Source organism: Rhipicephalus microplus, chromosome 3 (assembly GCF_043290135.1).
Source record: "Rhipicephalus microplus isolate Deutch F79 chromosome 3, USDA_Rmic, whole genome shotgun sequence".
NCBI lineage: Eukaryota > Metazoa > Arthropoda > Arachnida > Ixodida > Ixodidae > Rhipicephalus > Rhipicephalus microplus.
Genome location: NC_134702.1, coordinates 16,801,381 through 16,821,644, shown reverse-complemented (window position 1 = coordinate 16,821,644; position 20,264 = coordinate 16,801,381). Strand labels below are relative to the sequence as shown.

The 20,264-nt window shown below is 46.8% G+C and overlaps 1 protein-coding gene across 4 annotated transcripts in view; it reads left to right on the top strand.

Moving 5' to 3' along the window:
• LOC119163727 (glutathione hydrolase 1 proenzyme-like) overlaps positions 1 to 20,264 on the top strand; it is a 66,836-nt gene that overhangs the window by 27,166 nt on the left and 19,406 nt on the right. For 3 of the 4 annotated variants that reach the window (XM_075888975.1, XM_075888973.1, XM_075888972.1), the window contains exons 2-4: positions 14,299 to 14,421; positions 17,621 to 17,715; positions 19,021 to 19,213. In XM_075888975.1, the coding sequence (XP_075745090.1) occupies positions 14,299 to 14,421; positions 17,621 to 17,715; positions 19,021 to 19,213 (411 nt within the window). Of the gene's footprint in view, positions 1 to 11,264; positions 11,450 to 14,298; positions 14,422 to 17,620; positions 17,716 to 19,020; positions 19,214 to 20,264 lie in introns of all 4 variants that reach the window. The other variant, XM_075888974.1, reaches the window with a different exon arrangement.

The following is a 20,264-nucleotide window of genomic DNA, read 5'->3' as shown; positions in this document are numbered from 1 at the left end:
TCGAATTAGGCCTAACTCACCCCGAACTTGAAGAGGTGGAAACAGGCGTTCCTGGGACCGACGACTGTCCCGCTTGTGGCAGCGGTTGCTGGGTCGGAGGCGGCAGAGGTTTCTGCGGTGGAGGCAGACCCGGAGGGCTCATTGTTGCTGGCTGTAGCCCTCGACTTGGTAAGACAAGCTGACCCCGAGAGAGGACGTGAGATCAGTTACTTCATGATGATGAATAATAACGATGATGATGGTTGTTCTTTTGCCCGTGATATGAAACAACTATAGAGAACAGGTCAGGAACCAATGGTATTGCACACCAAAGTTGGACAGCGTGTCACACTCTAAAGAAGTATGGGTGGAGACAAAGCTCCCTGGGAGCGACCTCAACCCTTCCCCACCTTTCCTTTGGCCAAGCCCAAAAGACAGCTTCAGAATTTATGAAAAAAAATGAAAATGAAGCGATGACGTGCTTCTAACAATGAACATACGCGTGCGCATGAGGGAGGAAGGAGGGGGGGCAGGAAAGATAGCCGCTTTCCCTAGTCACATAATATGGGGGTGCAAAGTCAGTCCCACACATTGTATAATAGGAAGGGGCGCTGCGTCTCGGGGGGGGGGGCGCAATCTCAGCGCCATACATTGACATATGGTACATATGAATATGGAGAAGAGAGCTGCTACTAAGCTTCGCCCCCCCCCCCCCCCCCACTCCGCGCCACGGTAGACTAGTGGCTAAGGTGCCCCACCGCGGTGGCCTAGTAGCTAAGGTACTCGGCTGATGACCCGCAGGTCGCGGGATCGAATCTCGGCTGCGGCGGGTGCATTTCCAATGGAGACGGAAATGTTGTAAGCCCGTGTGCTCAGATTTGGGTGCACGTTAAAGAACCCCAGGTGGTCGAAATTTCCGGAGCCCTCCCCTACGGCGTCTCTCATAATCATATGGTGGTTTTGGGACATTAAACCCCACATATCAATCACATCAAAACTTCGCCGCCCCCCTGAAGGTACACCCTGCGCAAGCCTATGACAATCACTATGGCTTTCCGGTAGTAAACATCGTAAGTAAAAAAAAAAATCTTCGAATGCAAGGTAAAGTGAGTTCGGCCATCACTATCATTCAAACCTGTGCTGTGATGTCAGTGCACTTTCAGATGAGATGGGCAGGGCCATAAGTAATGTGTGTGTAAGTAGGTTAGGTGAGGGAGCTTTCTCTCCTTTGCTCCCTTATCCAATTTTTTCATGCTTTTACTTTTTGGGCGATATTAAAATATTTACTCTTTCACAACGATCACTTGTTGCAAAACGTTCTACACACAACCTCTCTACTCCCGAAATCCCGAAAAAAAATCCTGGCTACGGCCCTTATGACGAGAGAGGTATGGGGAAAACCGTTCCCTACTGCCCCCCCTCCCCTCCTCCCAATGTGCACGCCCATACTCTCTGTCACACTTGCAGGCAGAAGCCTGCTCCACACGTTCTATACTTGTAGCGCATTCAGTCATGTTCTCTGAAACTAGACAACTTGCAAGACTTGACATTTATAGACTATTGTACTCTTAAAAGAACTGTAAAGGACGACAGTCCATGAAAAAGTAATAAAGTTAAGAAGGAACAAATAAAATTAAGCAGATACTGAGAAAGACTGAAGAACCCTTTGGTAAATGATAGCAGAGTGCTGCAATTGTGCCCAAGAATGGAAGTGGTTGAATCATAAGAGCCGTCAACACTTATGAGACCACCGTGCCTACATGTATAACTGTCATTTAGCAGGAAACAGAAGCGTCGAGGAGTGTAACTACGGGAGCCATAGCAATAATGTTGTTGCTTTTCGAGCTCATAGCAGAACGAGCTCCAATCGTATAGTTGTTCATACGGATCACTTCAACAACCGATAAAGATTACTGATTTTCTCGCTTACGGTTACTTGATTTGGCGAATTTAAACTCTGCCTACAGCGCTCCTCGAAGCTTGTCGCTTCGAGCGTCTTGAAGAAGATCTTCAGTGGAAGATAAAAAATGGAACTCACCCTACAAACTCTTCGTCTTCTTCATCACCATAAATACCCACATCTCTGACTCGTTCACCAATGAGTGGCTTTCTATAATATTTATTTTTCGAAGTGTATTTATTTTCTAACCTTTTACACTTTCTACAACAATGTACCACGTAATTCACGGCCGATTCCTCGATCTATTTATTGATATGTGGAGTTTAACGTCCCAAAACAACCATATGATTATGAGAGACGCCGTAGTGGAGGGCTCCGGAAGTTTCGACCACCTGGGGTTCTTAAACGTGCACCCAAACCTGAGCACACGGGCCTACAACATTCCCGCCTCCATCGTAAATGCAGCTGCCACAGCGGGGATTCGATCCCGTGACCTGCGGGTAAGCAGCCGAGTTCTTTAGCCACTAGACCACCGCGGCGGGGCTGTGTGCTACTCGTGGCTGGAAGAAAGGGTTTGACGTCGTACGCGACGGGATTTTCATATTATTCATGTGATGACAGTCGCATCATAATCGTCAAACCCTCTTACCTTCTCATACTTTAGTGTACACAAAGTTAAGAAAGTGATCACAAGACCACCCAGTTGCAGGCAGCTAAAAAAAGAAAGAAAGAAAGAAAGAAAGAAAGAAAGAAAGAAAGACAGACAGACAGACAGACAGACAGACAGACAGACAGACAGACAGACAGACAGACAGACAGACAGACAGACAGACAGATAGATAGATAGATAGATAGATAGATAGATAGATAGATAGATAGATAGATAGATAGATAGATAGATAGATAGATAGATAGATAGATAGATAGATAGATAGATAGATAGATAGATAGATAGATAGATAGATAGATAGATAGATAGATAGATAGATAGATAGATAGATAGATAGATAGATAGATAGATAGATAGATAGAGATACGGCGTTCAGGCTAGTTCAAACTACCGTCACATGGGAGGTAGGGGCAAGTTTTCAGAATCCTTAAAGTTCTTCGTACCGTACCGTATACCAATGGTTCGAAATCCTTCATTATTCCTGCCAGAAAGCTCAGATGTCAGTCTCACCGCATGTTCGTTAAGCATTTTCATTTATTCGATGTTTTGTTCTTAATCTGAATTTGCGGGTTTTTAAGCTCCAGAAGTTTTTACCTTAAACATTCTGCCATACGGTTCTTGACTAGTCCCCCTTTGTGGGTTAGCACCATCAGGAAGAGGTTATCATCATCATCATCATAATCTGCATATAAATTGTCTCGCGACGCGAGGGGCTCGAGAAGAAGAAGAAGCCTACGTTTCAAGCAGCCGTGTCGGTCCTCTGCTCGGCTCCACGGCAGACATAACCACGACGTCGAAAAAAACCCGCTTGGCCGCTGAGACGTCCGTCCAACGTTCTCGTCACGGCGGGAAAAACGAGAGTCGCATCAAGCTTGCGCGAGCCAAGTTGCCCGTCCCCGTGTTGGGCCTCTGGTAAGGTTCACCCTGTACGCATCAGCTAACTCCTGTTATTTAGTGTGCTGAGCACTTTAGGGGCCCGGGCGGTCGTCTCATGTCATACCCCGTCATGTGATGTCGTCTACTGGCGTCACGCAGTAGTGGTATTGGTTAAAAGAGGAGGCACCTAATTTCTGCAGCACGTTTGGGAGCACGGCGCAGTGCAGTCCAAACCATATATGGCATAATGGTGTATAGTATAGCAAGGATGTGGGAAAGGAAAGTGAGGGTCCGAAGTGATGTGAGGGTGAGAAGGAAGAAGGCAAGTGTGGTGTCGTGGTTTCGGTTCCGGTGATCCGCAGAAATGGAATATTGATGGGCTGTATCCAGGGTGCTGAACATGGTAGCACAAGTAGCAAATGGTCGTGTGTCAACCTTCGACCGGATGCACGTGGATTGCATCCTCGTCGCCAAAATGTAGTATCGTGCGTCGGACGCGACGCACAGAGAACACAGGGCACGGCGCTGAAGCGGCGGTTGACAAAAAGTACACAGTAGCCAAGCAGGAACTGAGTCTATACGACACAAGCATGCTGTTATATACTAGAGTTACTGTATATGCTACCTCATGGTAGCATATACAGTAACTTTATTATGGATGGATGGATGCTATGAGCGTCCCCTTTATAACGGGGTGGTGACAAGTATGTCACCAGGCTCGACAAAAAAAAACTTTTTTTCTTTTTTTTTATGTTGGCCTAATGCCTCTACTTCGATAAATTCTATCTTAATGGAAAAAAAGGTAAATTTTCACCTTAAGTTCTCTGCCATTTACGGCACACTGTCCATATTTTATTTTTCCAATATTTATTTTTGTCCTTTCTCTCTAATTTTCTGCCACCAATACTCCAATCGTCTCTTACTTATTTCAATCGCGGGTGTGTTCAGCTTTCCATTGTTGTCCCTAAAACCCAAGGCTTCCTGTAGGCTCGTGCCCAAACGTACACCTGGGTGGATATCTCCACATTCAATCAGAACATGCTCCGCCGTTTCCTTATCTTTCCCGCAGCATGTGCATTGTTGTTCTTCTTTACTGAATCTTGCTTTATAACTACGCGTTCTAAGGCAACCCGATCTCGCTTCAAACAGTAAAGCGCTTCCCCTTGAATTATCGTAAAATGCCTCCCTCCTTATTTCATTTTTGCCCTTTCGGTAGTTACTCAGAGCCGGTTTTTTCTCCATAGCTGCCATCCAGTAAATCCTCTCCGCCTCCCTGACTTTTCCCTTAACGCTCTTTGTTGACATATGGCTCACAATACCAGCCGTATATTTACTAGTGAGTCTTCTAGTTCTTTTTCTCCACTGTGTGTCCACGCTCTTCCTATACAAATAACGGAACACCTTCTCTGCCCATCTACTCTCCTTCATATTTCTTAGCCTTTCTTCGAACCTTATTTTGCTCTGCGCTTCCCTCGCCTCAAAACCTGCCCACCCCATATCGCCCTTTACAGCCTCGTCTGTCGTCTTCCCGTGAGCACCCAACGCGAGGCGTCCCACAGTCCTTTGATTTACCTCCATTCCCGATTGCACCTCTGCCCTCATGCACACCACTGAGTTCCCAAAAGTAAGCCCTGGAACCATTACACCCTTCCACAGACCTCGAAGCACCTCATACCTATTGTATCCCCACAACGCTCTGTGCTTCATTATTGCCGCATTCCTCTTTCCTTTTGCTGCCGAGGCTTTTTCCTGTACCTCCATGTATCTATCACTCTCATTTACCCATACTCCAAGGTACTTGTATTCACTTACCCTCGGTATTTCCTGGCCTTGTATGGACACCGTCTGATCACAGGGATCATTGAATACCATCAATCCACACTTCGTTACACTGAATCCTAGTCCAAGAGCTTCACCTTCCCTTCCGCATATATTCGCCAGCTGCTGTATATCATCTCGACTGTCCGCAAATAAGACGATATCGTCCGCATAAAATAAACCTGGAAGCTTCTGCGCAATCATCAAGCCGCCCTGTTTGTGTGACAGATTAAAACCAATGTTGTTACCTTCTAGCGCTTTTTCCATACTCACCATGTACAGCATGAATAACAGTGGGGACAAAGGACATCCCTGTCTCAGACCCCTGCTAACCTCAACGTTCTCTTTGCTACGCATTCCTTCCCACTCTATGCAAACTGTATTTTCTCGGTATATCTCCCTCAAAAGCTGTATACAGTCGTCGCCCATGCCCATTCCTTTCAATATATCCCACAAATTTCCTGATTAACGTTGTCGTATGCCTCAGTGATGTCTAGAAAAGCCACGTACAAGGGCCTATTCTCTATTTTAGATATTTCTATACACTGAGTGAGAACAAACAGGTTATCGTCTAACCGCCTGTCGACTCGAAATCCGTTCTGAAGTTCTCCCAAAATATCGTTATGTTCGGCCCATGTTTCTATTTTCATTTTTACTGCTTGCATCGCCAACCTGTATAGTACCGATGTAATGGTTAGTGGTCTATACGAGCGAATCTTGTCCTTTTCTCCCTTGCCTTTATAGATTAAGTTCATTCTACTTTGTCGCCAACTGTCCGGTATTTGTCCGTCCTTTAAGCTTTTTTCTACTGCTTTTAACAATGCTTCTTTAGTGTTATGTCCTAGTTCGTTAATGAGGCTAACGGGAATCCCATCTAAACCCGCGGCAGTGCGCTTTGGAATTTTTCCTTCGGCCTTTTTCCAGTTGAAATTATCAAGTACTAGCTCTTCCTCTGTTGCTTTCTCCGCCACACTTTTACTCACCGGGGAGATCCCCTGGACGCTCTTTTGAAACGAATCGGCTGTTACCTTTTGGATGTAACCTAGCGCTTCGTACCCTTCCAATTGATTTCCTCCTTCATCTAGAATATGTTGTTGCGTTGTGACAGACTTCCTACCTAGCGCCTTTATGTGGCTCCAAAAAATCCTAGGCGCGGCCTCCTTTTTTTCGTGTATCTCTGTCATCCAGCGTTCACTTTCACCTTTAATTTTTGCCTCTACCAATTTCTGTACAAGGGATTTTTTCTCCAAATATATTTCCCATATTTTTTTGACTTCGTCCTGCGGCCGCTTCTCCTTTTTTGCCTTTCTATGCTCCCGTGATGCTTCGCGTCGCTTCTCGATCGCCTCCCGGATTTCCTTGTTCCACCAACTTTTTGGCTTCCTTTTTCCTTTCCAGCAAACAGTTTTCTTCTCTTTCCCTATCTCCTTCGTCATTAGATGTAACAGCTCACTATACTCCCAGTCCTTGCCTGGTATTTCGCCTACTTCTTCCTCGACTCTTGCGGCTATATTTATTTGTTTGTCATTTAAATACGAGCTGCCAGACTTTGATTCCATGCTCATATTTTTAGTTTCGTATCCCATTTGTAATGTTATTCGTTTATGATCACTACCCAAGCTGTTAATGCCTTCCTCGTCTATCCTCATTTCTGTCAGTTTGTGGTAAATTCCTTCAGTCATGAGACAATAATCAATACTTGATTGCTTGTTTCCGACTTCCCATGTGATCTGGCCGTCACATTTAGGCCCCGTGTTAACTATCTCCAGACTATGTTGCTCGCAAAGATCTAGTAATAACTTCCCATTGGTGTCTGAATATCCGTCAAGGTCATGTATGTGGGCATTCATGTCCCCTAGAAGGATGATTTCGGCCCCATTACCAAATTCCTTAATATCCGCACTCATGCAATCCACTATCTCCTGATTCTTTTCTCTGCAGTTATTCCCCGTCCACAAGTAGGCTACCCCTAGCCACGTTTCCTTTCCACCTACTGTGCCCAGAACCCAGAGGTGCTCTGAACACGTCTGTTTTACTCTAACCCATTTGGCTCCGCGGTGAATTAGCATTCCTACACCCCCACCTTTCCTTTCCGATATGGTCCTGTTACACCCTTCCCAAACATAATTTTTAATATGTGGTGGCTCTTCCAAGTCTCTAAGGTGTGTTTCTGTAACCGCATACACGCCTATCTGTTCTTTGTTTAACTGCTCCTCAATCTCTAACCATTTTGCCTTCTTTCTGCCACCCTGCATGTTTATGTAACTAATTGCAACACGCGCCTTTTTCCTTTTTCTTTTACCTTTTTTCTGGTTTTTCGCAATTCTACCTGTCAAAGCGTCCTCCTGGTTGTTTTCCCTGTTACGAGCTACCCCGGACTCCGAAGGGCCCGTGAGCCCCCCAAAAAAGCTACTGCGCGTCCTGCCAGTCGCCAGCCCACCTCGTGTCCAAGCCTCTTATCGAAATGAATCTTGTCTCTTTGGAATCCACCCCACCTGTGCACTTCCCTGTTTAAATCCACTACCTCGAAACCCTTCTCTCGACTAATTCGCCATATCTCTTTGTTTGCGTCGACAACCGCTCTTTGCAGGTTGACGTTGCGTACTGGTACTTCCGGTACTGTGCATACTACAATTTGCACCTGGGGGGACACGGTGCGCATGTCATCCACCCCTTTTGCCAAGGTCGTCGCTAGTCCTGACGATTCTTTTTTCAGGACGTCATTTAACCCTCCCGCAATTACAACGAGGTTACGATTGTTAGCTTTAGCTGCGAGTTGTTCACCCGCTTGACTCATTACTGTCCCCAGCGTTTGTCCTGGGAACGTCCCTATCGCAACTCTCTTGTCGCCTTTCACCCTTTCTTTGATTGCCGCTGCGCATCGGACTAAATTTGAGTCACCGGCGATGATGACCTGTTCAGACATTCCTTCTGAAACCTGCACCTGGCTGCTGACTAGGTGACTAGCGTGAGTCACGGCTGCTGGTTTGCTCCCTCCCTCCCTCAAAACTACTTCCCGGTAGCTGGGCCCTGTGGCCAATGTATCTGCCTTTGTCATGCCTGTTTCCCTCATCTCTCCCGCACGGGGGGTCGTCGCCATAATGCTTCCGCCGTCACCTGCGTCTTCGTTCCCCTTCACGACCTTCGATAGGCCCTTCTCGGCTGCCCGGAGCCTTTCCTCCATGGCTGACGTTTTCTCTCGCTCCTTCGCCAATGCATTCTCCAGCTCTGCGATTTTCTCCATGAGCCCACTCTGGACCGCCATCATATTTTTCATTTTCTCCTCGAACTCGCACTGTCTACACTTGGCGTCATCTTCTGCTTTCTCTTCCGCACTAATTTCCACCTTCCGCCCTACCCCGCACTCTGAACACTTTACGGTCTTTTTGACCATGGCTAGCTCAGTTTACCGATGCCAACGTGTTAAAAAACTGTACTAAAATACACTGGTCTAAGCCAAAAAGAACCACAATAATACATAAATACGCTACACTTCACAGCACCTGCGCATGCACGTGGTCGGTCTACGCGCAGGCCTCAGCCACGTGGTGGCTGGAGCAAAAAAAAAAAAGACACAGTACAGAATACTAAAAAAAAACGTACACCGTACTAGACCTAATCAAGCTTTACGCTAGCGCCTTACGTTCTCATAACGCTACATACAGAGGCAAGCTGAAAACATGCAAAAACACTTATCTGTAGCTGTCATTCCGGAGCTCTCCAAAAACACGTCCGACCTCCTCGATGCCTCGATGCGCGCCCTCTAGGGCCAGCCGCAACACAACCGAAACCACAATACCACAGTGTAGAAGGTGAAAAGGTGACGCGTCGTTGCGTACACATCGCCTGGACCTTCGCGTCATACCAGGAGAAGTTGTACACTTCGTCTACACGTCGTCACAGAGGAGCGAATGTGTTGCCATGGTAACACAGGGGTTGCACCGTGGCAGGCTTGTCGAGGGAAGTTCCGGTGTGCAATTTCTCAGGCCAAGGCCCTGCACTAAAATGAAAAAAAAAAATCGCAGCTGTTGCTCGGAGTGCTTAGCGCCGACGATTGCTAAACTTGGATGCAGCTAGCGCCTGTGGCGGTGACCGTACGACTCGCCTTTAACGTGGCCTCTGAAATTGGCATCGGCAACGCCCCGTGGTGGCCACGTTTAAAGTTGTTGTTCGTTTTTGACAACGAGTCGCATTAGTGTTTCTCTGCAGTCTTTTGGCAGCGTTGACCTTGGCTGCGTGCTTGAAGGTCATATTCATCCACGCAGGCGTTTTCTGGGTTTGCACCAGAAGTAGTAGAGCTACCGCTCTAAGTATCTGCCGACCTCTAGTGAAGCTCCTGTCAAATATTATTGCACTGCGGGCTGAGGTTGGTGCGCCCATCATGGGAGTAGCCAAAGAGAGTGTGCACCCCCCCCCCCCCCCAAATTTTCACATTTGCTTGCCTATATATACACGCACACATAAAAACGCACACACGAACAGAAATGAAGATAGTCGACCCGCCCTTTTTCAAAAATAACTGGCTATGCCTCTGGCGTCCAGCCGTGGGTGGCCGCCACCTACTGGAGCCGCGTACGTCTGAACGAGTAGCGGCCGATGTGATAAAACAATAAAAATAAATATTCACAAGGCCATGCCGTGCAGTGACGTAACTTCTGGGTGGCGCATCACCACCTTGCCACCATGCCACGAACGATACGTTATTTTTGTTTTGGAAAAAAATGTTCCTCAAAAGGCGCTACTGCTGCTTTAGATAGTGTACTGTTTCTACAAAATGAAGGGGGCGTAAGTAGGGGGCGTATTTCTATCTCACAACGAAAACCATCATCCTTTGTGTCCTTTCTTTGTTTGTGTTTGTTATCGTCTCGTGCTTCCAACTCACGTGTGGCATGCGCGCTATCAACGTGAATAAGCTTACCTTTTAGGGGTGTAACCAGATCACTTTTTTCTTCGGAAAGAAACTCAAGCAAGCGATGCATATGGCGGTTATTGTTGCCAGAGCAAAACGCTCAAACTTTGGATATATTGATTGATTTATTCACATCAGACGTCTCCCTGGCCACTACACGAAAGGCCAGTGATGTCAGTCACATGAACCTTGGGCGCGGCTGTGACCATGCTGGTTGGCAGAACATGACAGTCTCCCGGGCGGCCGTTCAGGCGGATCAACCAATCGCATGCGTAATATGGTTTACTGTTGCGTTGTAGGATACGTTGAAAGCGTGACAAAAGGCAGCCACATTGGTTGATTTCTTCCCTTTCCGGAAGACAGTAGTCGACGGAAAGCTTAGAGAGAGAGAGAGAAATGGAGAGGAAAGGCAGGGAGGTGCAGACAGTGCGCCCAGATAAAATGCCGGTCGTCAGACCGCAGCAGGATTTGCGGCCTATAATTCATCAGCTTCAAGTAAAAAAAAAACTGGGGAAGCTTGCTTCAAGTAAATAAAAAACTGGGGGAGCTTGCTTCAAGCCGCAGAAGGCTTTAAACAGTGAAACTGGACAATTATGAAGGATTATAAATTCTGAAGACCAAGTTTCTCCGCGCATAGACCCAACCAAAGTCTCCACTGCCCATACAGTAGCCCATAGATGGCATAACTGCCTCGGTTGGAGACGATACAGTAGCCGCATTGTGTTAAACGGGGAAACATGACTCGAGCGTGAATATGGTCTAAATAGGAGCCTGAAGCCATGTTAGCAATGCATGGTGGGTTTGGCGGGGACTGCCTAACGTCCTCTCCCGCACATTTCTACTCTACGAACAACCTAATCGTGAAAACAGCACAAGATGACAAAACACCACAAGATATCACAAAGGGAACACAAAGCCAAGCACCGTCCGGTGCGATGTCATTGATCATGCTTTACGTGAAGTCACACTGCCGAAAAACAGAAATGGCTCTACTACCGTTGTAGGACAAGAGCTACCTCAAAAAGAAAAAAAAAGTGCAAACAGTTTTTACAGTGCACGAAAGTGTGTACATAGTACCAAAGAAGGTTTTACATTACTGGTGAACAATGCAGATGGCCGCCGGCAAGCTTTACTTCGTCTTCGTGTTTCTAATATTGGTCGGTATCATCGTCGGCATCGTGGTAGCGGTCTTCGGCTACGTCCGGCTCCAATCGTCACTCAACTGGCCGACGGAGAAGTGGGAGTACGAAAGCCTGGCCATCGTATGCGACGCCAAGGAGTGTGCCAATGTAGCCCTGTAAGTGCACGGTTCTTCGTTGCAGCGGATTTCTTTGTACAGATATCTCGCATTGCACGTCGCTTGCATATCACCTCGTGCTGGCAGAGAGTCACCAATCTAGAAAGCCGAAACATGACGTCGGAACACGATACGATCCAGCATAGTTACCTTTGCGTTTGATTAGTATTCGTTATTCACCAGATGTTTCAGCATCTTCGGCATAGTGTGTATTCACATGACGTCAACGTGTTTCATGTTTTTCGTGCTTCTGAATATATTCAGATTGAGATACAGCGCACTTTTCAGTGTGCTGGCTTGTGAAAAAAAAGGAAATGGTGGCCGCCGTAACGTCAATGCATATTCCTCGTACCGCTATAAGCGATTGCTTTTGCGTAACATTAGCCTGCCTGGTGATTGCAGCATCATCTGAGGCACTCCCTCTGGCCGCAATGCCTTAGACATATTTTGGTGTCCTGTGAATTCACATTTTTTTTATATTTGGGTTTTGCGTGCCAAAACCACGATGCGGTTATGAGGCACGCCGTAGTGGAGGGCTCTAGAATTTCTGACGCTCTTGCGTTCTCTATAGCGTCCGCTGACATTGCCCAATACACAAGCCCCCTCATTTCGCCTCCATCGTAGTGCGGCCCGTCACGGTCGGTATCGGACACGCGGCTTTAGGCTCAGCTGCCAAACCCTTCTTCTTGTTGGGGTTTGATTATGATTATGAGAGACGTCGTAGTGAAAGGCTCCGGAAATTGCGAACACCTAGATTTGCCCCGCCCCGGTGGCCTAGTGGCTAAGCTACTCGGCTGCTGACCCGCAGGTCGCGGGATCAAGTCCCGGCTGCGGCGGCTGCATTTCCGATGGAGGAGGAAATGTTGTAGGCTCGTGAGCTCAGATTTGGGAGCACGTTAAATAACCTCCGGTGGTCCAAATTTCCGGAGCCCCCCACTACGGCGTCTCTCATAATCATATGGTGGTTTTGGGACGTTAAACACCATAAATCAATCACCTGGAGTTCTTTGATGTGCACCTGTACCTAAACACACGGGCTTTTCGCCTCCATCGTATCTTCGCCCCTATCGAAAATGCGGCAGCCGCGGCCGTGATTCGATGCCAAGGCCTGCGGCTCAATAGCCGAGTTCCTTAGCCACTAGACCATCGTGGCGGGTAGCAGCCTAGCTCCGTAACCACCACACTTCGTGAGTGTTCTTGTTGAAAACTGATTAGAAAGGCGGGACATTCGCAAACATTGTGGCGCTGAAAACTTGCACCGACACTGAGCATCAGCACTGCGATATTGACAAACCTGCAAATAACTTCGCGTGCCGCGTCTCTGTGAATAAGCTTCAAAGTGCAACTAGACTAGACATAACAGTGCAATCGCCAAGAGGCTTGCGGCTTAACTGAAACTATTTTTTTCCTTTTTCCACTTTGTCGATTCGTATTGGACGCGCACCACCGCTACGATTATCGAAGTATGGCCTTTTCGTAATTCACAGCTCAGCTGATGGCACGGTTATTTTGTGCCTCTCATGATCAGATTGCTAGTGAAGTGATGTACAGCCATGCTCAATATGACCTGCAACACGGGAGCGTGGGGCCTTACGAGCTCAAAAATTACACATGACTTCAGTTCACGTCCACTAATACAAGTACATGAATATATTGCCACTTGCCCTCATAAATATGGCGAGCGGGAGCCATGGCCTTCCGCTAGAATGGAAGATATTGTTCTCGCGCAGCGCTTGCTTGCTAGTTGTTGTTGTTTTAGACAGCCATCTTGCCAGTTTGTTGTGCATCTCTCGGCCGGCTAGGTTCTTCCGAGTCGAAAGATCTTTTGTAGCACGTGACAATATTTTTATTAGGCATCATCTCCGATTAAGAGAGCGTTGTGGTAGCCATGGGTGGTCTCTGAGCTCACAAGGCCACGCGCTTCAATTCTGTTAGTCATACGTAGCACGGCTGCTTATTGTAGAGGAAGACACGGGTGTAAATAAAAAAACAGAGGGAGAGGGGGAGAAACGTAGAGACGCTAGCCGAGAGTTCACACTACAGGCACTTCAAGTAGCAAACAAAAAAAAAACCAATGCGTGAGCTTGCATCTCGTATCAAAGAAAAAAGTGACTGTAAGCCAGACGTCACTTGTTTTGTTTCCCGCTGAACGTGCAATTTTATTGTTCATTTATTTGACTTTGTTATCTCTGACAAGCGCCCTCTGTAGCCTGCCAAAATGACATGTACGTATGTGTATTGGGACTAGTATATCATTGTTTCTCGTTGACTTTTCATTGGTGCCAGTGTCGTGTGTATCCGGGTCTAGTGCATTCGGTTCTTCACGGTACGCTATGACGATCCAAAAACGCAATCAAGACATCAATAAATCGTGCTTAATTAATGGAAAGGCGGCGGAAATAGTAGTTATGTGAGAATAATGAGAGCCTGGCCACTCTGTGTTTTTTTTTATTTTATTTATTTATTTATTTAAGTATACTGCAGACCTTCTCGGTCCAAGCAGGAGTGGTACATAGGATATACAAACAATGATGTCACGTACAGAAAGGTACCGACACAATCCAAGAAGAAGAAAGAAAAAACTATTGAAGTCCAAGTAGCCAAAACAACAGTGTCATAATGCAACGTTCAGAATCATGCTAAAAGAACAAACCAGTCAAAGGGAAAAAAAACTGCTCACAATAAATCCCTATTCATACATTTGCGTCTATTGTTCAAAACTTATAGTTTTAATCTTTTCAATAAAGGATTTTACGGTGTCACAGTTCACAGCTATTAATGGAAGTTGATTCAAGTGTGGTGTACCATGGCTTTCTTAGATGAAGTAGTATCGGGAATTATCCTTGCAGCCGAACATTCGGCAAAGGGGGCACAATGATCGACGCCGCTGTAGCTGCGCTGCTGTGCATGGGCGTCACCGCTCCGCATCTGTCCGGCATCGGCGGTGGATTCCTCGCCATCGTTTACAACCGGTGAGTGGGCCTACGACGGCATTGCAATCAATATTGTGTTCAGCCTTTGCTAATTTTGCCGTGCACCCATCTGTGGAACGCGCGTTAATCAGCGTACTGCCTTGACGATATGGCATTAACGAAATAGCGTTAAAAAGCTCGTTTCACAGAAATGGTGGTATCGGAGCCTTTCACTGTGCGCACTGCATCGGCGTTGTCCGAGAACGAAGCATCATGCGCCAAAAATGCGAATAATAATAATAATAATAATAATAATAATAATAATAATAATAATAATAATAATAATAATAATAATAATAATAATAATAATAATAATAAATACACCTTCTCCTCGAAGGGGAACCTGGGGTGATGCAGAGTATCGTGGTTGTGCAGCGCGAGCAGTCGTTTTCAGGGGCGAAGCTCATTAAGCTGTTGGTCATTCCCTTCTCTGTAGTAGTATAGTAGTAGCATTTAGCCACCTCTAGTTTATGAATTGTTCAATAGAGGGCGCTGTGTTCTATATATATATATATTTTTATAATACTCGGGGTAGTTCTCTACATACTGTTTGAGGCCATGACGGGAGTATTGCGAACCAAGACATATCGGGCAAAATAAGAAGGGGTAGACACGGTATGCAGTGCGTGTGGAGAGGAAGAAGAAACTGCCGAACACTTTATAATGTTCTGTAAAGGGATTCGCCCTATAGTTCAGGATGATGGCGCAGAGATTTTCAAAGTACTGGGGTGTAGGTAAAGGGAGGGCAAAATAGGCTTTAAGCGGGTAGAATTAACTAGAAAGAGGTTATCTGATTGGCAGCTAAAGTCAAGGCACAAGTGACAATTAAACCCTTCACTGCAAAGTACGAATACTCGACCTCACTATTTAAAGGAAAAAAATAAATCTAATTTTTGGTTCATTAAGTATTGCGGCTTGGTGGCGCTAGCCCCCGCCTGGTCTAAAGGGTACATTAGAAGTGTGGCAGCTTGGGCTAGTTGGTATGGCATGACGATAGTTATAGCTCGAGAACAAAACGACGACACAGAGACAAGAAGGACACGAAAGACACGAGCGCTCGTGTCTTTCGTGTCCTTCTTGTCTCTGTGTCGTCGTCTTCTTCTCGCGCTATAACTATCGTCATGCTAAAGGGTACAGCCATATCCATATAACCAACCAACCTTCCATCCATCCATTTGTAAATAACATCACCAGATTGCGTTGTGGTTTTTGTATAGTTGACGGATGGACAGACAAACTGACTGACGGAAGCACGGTCAGACGGATGCTTCGCCCCACTCATCATCGTTCACTCCGTGGATATGCTGTGAATGTTTTTAAATCAAGAGACTCACTAGCAGACGCTGCCTGCGTCGGCTTTGCGAGACGCCACGGGGAGGAATGCTTAGAGGAGAGGGGAACAGGGGGAGCGAGCGTAGGTTAGCAGACGCGTCGACATTGCGAGGCAAGGAAGGGGGAACGTAGGAGAGTAATGGGAGGGGAGAGGATGCCCATGCGCAATGGGGGAGTGAGAACAAACACGTGGTAGAAGTGGAGAGAGTAACGCGCAGGTGTTAGAAAGAGGGAAGGAGGAGAGTCGCGCATGCGTAGTGTGAGTGCGGACTACTGATGCCCGCGGGCAAGAGATGTTGCGCATTTAAAAATGGATCTGAGTCGCAATCGAACCCAGGCGTTAATTCTGCCTGGCAAGCAGATGTCAAGCCCCGCCACGGTGGTCTAGTGGCTAAGGTACTCGGCTGCTGACCCGCACGTCGCGGGATCAAATCCCGGCTGTGGCGGCTGCCTTTCCGATGGAGGCGGAAATGTTGTAGGCCCGTGTACTCAAGAGTTGGGTGCACGTTAATGAACCCCAGCTGGTCAAAATTTGGGATCCCTCCACTACGGCGTCTTTCATAACCAAATGGTGATTTGGGACGTTAAACCCCACAAATCAATCAAAGCAGATGTCAAAACAGCGTGGACAAAGACACGCCAGCACGTGGAACTGCTTCGGAGAAACAAATCAATAAGCAGGCCTCATGCAATGCGAGCGGTCTCTTCAACATTTGTAAAATTGAGTGGTAGATGTGTGAAGTCGCACCAGATGCCACACCATCTGAACTGCGTGAGGAATGAGTGTTTTAATGGCCCACCCATTGAATGAAGCTCGGGCATGATTAAGAAACTGCTAACCAACCCGTGTTAGAAGACGGCGAAGTGGTTTCCTTCTCGCCTTCGCTACAAATTTTCTACAGGCTATATCTCCTCCTCACCACTTATTTCTTGAAAGCACGTGTAAAATGTCAGCACCAGTAACAAGCGTTGAGCCTATCGAGATTTCGCGATTGTCGGCTACATGCTGTCATCTCCCTTTGTGAAGTCGGAAACGCACAAAATGAAGCGATATCAGTTGATGGCGCACGAAAGTCGCGCAAGACAAAGATAAACGAGTGGTCGCTTGTGTGGCGAAGCAGTGGAGGAGACAACTTACAATTGATATTTCGGGCATATGGACCAATCGAGAGTATGTGCCGTAATGACGTCTCATGAATCGCCGTTCTACATCACGAAGTGCACCAGAAAACCGAGGAACGCCGAAAGAGTATAACGCACCCGTTTTTTTTTATATTTGCAGAAACTTGTGAGGGGTCGTTCAGTCAGCAGTAATAACCAAATATAACGCAATCTAAGTAAGCGTAATGGCCACAAGACATGTTGCTTTGCTACTAGCTCCGAAATAGCTCCGAGATGGCACCCCTGCAGAGGCCGTGGCAGTGAAATCACTGCTGTCATGATAAGGCTGTAATCATTTAGTGGGCGAAGCGGCACGTGCTACACGCGTGCAGTTTCGCTCAACGGGCTCGTCCACTTTGGTGTCGTTTTCGCCAAGAATTTGATGTTGCCGCGCTCGCCTAATAATGCACGAAGTCTGTCGAAAAAAAAACACAAGGCGCTAACACTATGGTTCTTTTACGGGTACTAACAATTTACCGTTAGCGGGAACGAAAACTCATCAAGCGAAGCACCAAAGCACGGCGCAACGGCATGCCGCCGCTTGCGTCATCTGCTCCCGGATCCTGCCAAACCCGCTGTCGTGGCCGCTTTGGCGCGGGAAGCAGCGCACGACTGGCGCGGCTTCCCTAACATACGCACGGGGCCTATCGACCAGAAGCTCATACATAGAGTAACGGCTGCTGCAGGAGATGTGTCTTCCTTCCAGAACTACCGGACTCGTGTTTGGCGTGGACGCCCTTGGTAACTCGCCTGCCGCGACCAAGCCGGATGATTTTCAAAACTGGACCCTCACAAAAATAGGTAAGGACCACTTTCAGCGTGAGTCCCTAAAGAGACCGTTAAAGCGCTTTTGATTTGTCTTTTCTGCTAACTTGCATGTATATGCCGCCACGCAGGTACATGCCTTTCTTCTTTATAGCACCCATGTATCCGTGGAAGCATACTCTGATAGGGGTGATCGGCAAGGAGGGGGAGGGGGGGGGGGTCTGACATTTATATAGTGAAAACCAGTGGCAATGAATGATCCATGATGCTCAGTGCACCACGAAACCAGATTGCCACAAGTGTTGCAGTATAATATAGCGGAGGCCCAGTGTGGATCATTCTGGCGTGTTATCAATGCAATCTCGGGCAATACCCGCAATTACCAGGCCATAAAAACGAATTTACCTAGAACAGTGCTGCATTGCTAGGTGCTCGTAACCGAAGTTGTGGTTTACTGCTGTGTTGCTGCAAGTTTATTCATGGTAGTAGAACATTTCTCTGGAGACATAAAAGTTTCGTTACCACTGAAAGTAATAAGGGGAAAAATATAAATTCACTGTCCTATGCCATTAAGAGTATCGGGCGGTGACATACCTGAACGGTTTGGCCAACATTGTCGGAACTTGACGTTGCAAGCGCCGTTAATTCCGCGTGGGACTCCACTGACTTTTTTATCTCTCGAACTTCGCCCTCACGAGTGGCTTCCCGGCAACTGAATTGAAGCTGCCGTGAAATTATCTTTTCAGGCAGATTGCGCTTGACAATATGCGTACATTCATACAGGTGCGAAATCATTGAGCACACATATGGAGGTTTTTTTTTTTTTTTAATCGAACGTGACAGTTGACCGGTGGCGTCCACCACCGTAACGCGGCGTGGGCGCTGACATGACTGATGCAAGAAGAAAAAAAAACCATAATCGCGTGATGAAGTCCCCATTTGACGTCTTCCTGGCGTCAGAGATTGCCAAAATTTGTGACGTTACGATCCGGCATTGTCGCTTTGTCCCAAGGAGGCCGATCACGGAGGCAGTGCAGAAACAAATTAGGTGCAGAAAGCTTGCAATGCCTCCAATTTTAGAGGCAATTTCAAACCATGTTATAAGCAGAGAGCTATTGAAGGGTGCGCTGAAAGATCACGGAGGCAGTGCACAAACAGGTTAGTGCGTGTAATGAGAAGAAAAAGTCGGCTTTCGCCTTCTAGATATCCTAGAATAATACACAAGGTACACTGTGAGTTTTTGTGTTCATTTTGTTCATGTTTCAGGTGGTAGAGTGTTATCCGTAGCGAAACGGCCGTTTTCTCGTAGAAGCGTTGTCACAACAGTGGGCTTTGTTGCAGGTTACAAAGCGCCCATCATTCCCGGAGCAGTGGCAGGCTACAAGCTGCTCCACGATAACTTCGGCAAACTGCCTTGGGCGGAACTGTTCACCGAAGCCGTCAAACTCGCCGACAATGGCTTCATCGTCGGGCACCACTTGGCTGAAGCTCTGAAGAGAAACCAGAAGGATCTGAACTACGACGCAAAGGGACGGTTAGTACCGGCAGAGGCGTTAAGAACTAGAGTCTTGTTGAAGGGGAATATATATTCGCATTTCAACAGCTTGGAGTCATGAGTCACATTCATGACAACACGACACGTTCACGTTCTACTGTTCGACTTACAAGTTTCGAAGCAAGAAACTGACCAAGAATCGTTCGGAAGGTGGCAAGCAATATAAAGATCTCGTCAGATAAAAGGTAGACGTACGTGTTAATTAGCTGTCATGCGAGTTTGGCATGCAGTATTATTAGCTTTAATTATCTTGAGAATGATTTTATAATGTTGACACCACTTTTATTGAAACCAATTTATTTCTTTGCATACATCCTTAAAGATTGCACAGCGCTATAAAAAGCCGAGTGGTTAAGACGCTTGCCTTTGGATGGTGGATACGCTTACTAGAACCCACCGCTGCGTGAAATTTTTTTTCTCCAATACTTTCTTTTTCTTGACATCTATCTATATTTGCATCAGCTTCTTTCTCTTTTTTATTTTGTCACCGCCCTCCTCCCCTTCAAATATCTCCTCCCCTTTGTGCTTCACTCTTGCTATAGGCCTGAGAAATCTGCGCACGTGTTCTGCGAGTGAATGAGTAGATGAAGTAAAGGGTCAGGTGAATGCGTGCTGGTTCACGAACCTATCCCCTACCAATGATCCGGAGGCTAGCATCGTAACCCCTATAAGCTATCCAGGCATCCCGCCAGAACGTGACGCAGCCTTGTATACAAAGGGCCAGAAAACAGAAGTTACGGTGAGGAAGAGTGAGATGAGCAGTGGAAGTCGGGCCACTACAAAAACAATGTCACGAAAAATACGAAATCATTCGGGTAGATCGCTACCACGAATACCATGTTTAGCGGATGTGTTATTTTGCAAAGAAGGAATACAAAGATTTTCCGTAGCGACCTTAAAACACCACGACCTACCTGTACATCTAAAAAACCCAGACCCTTGGTTTGTACGGCGTTTTTGTACCGAATGCAAACTGCTATCCCTCAAACACAACTTGCCGAAAATTCTAAATACTCATGTTCATGCTACC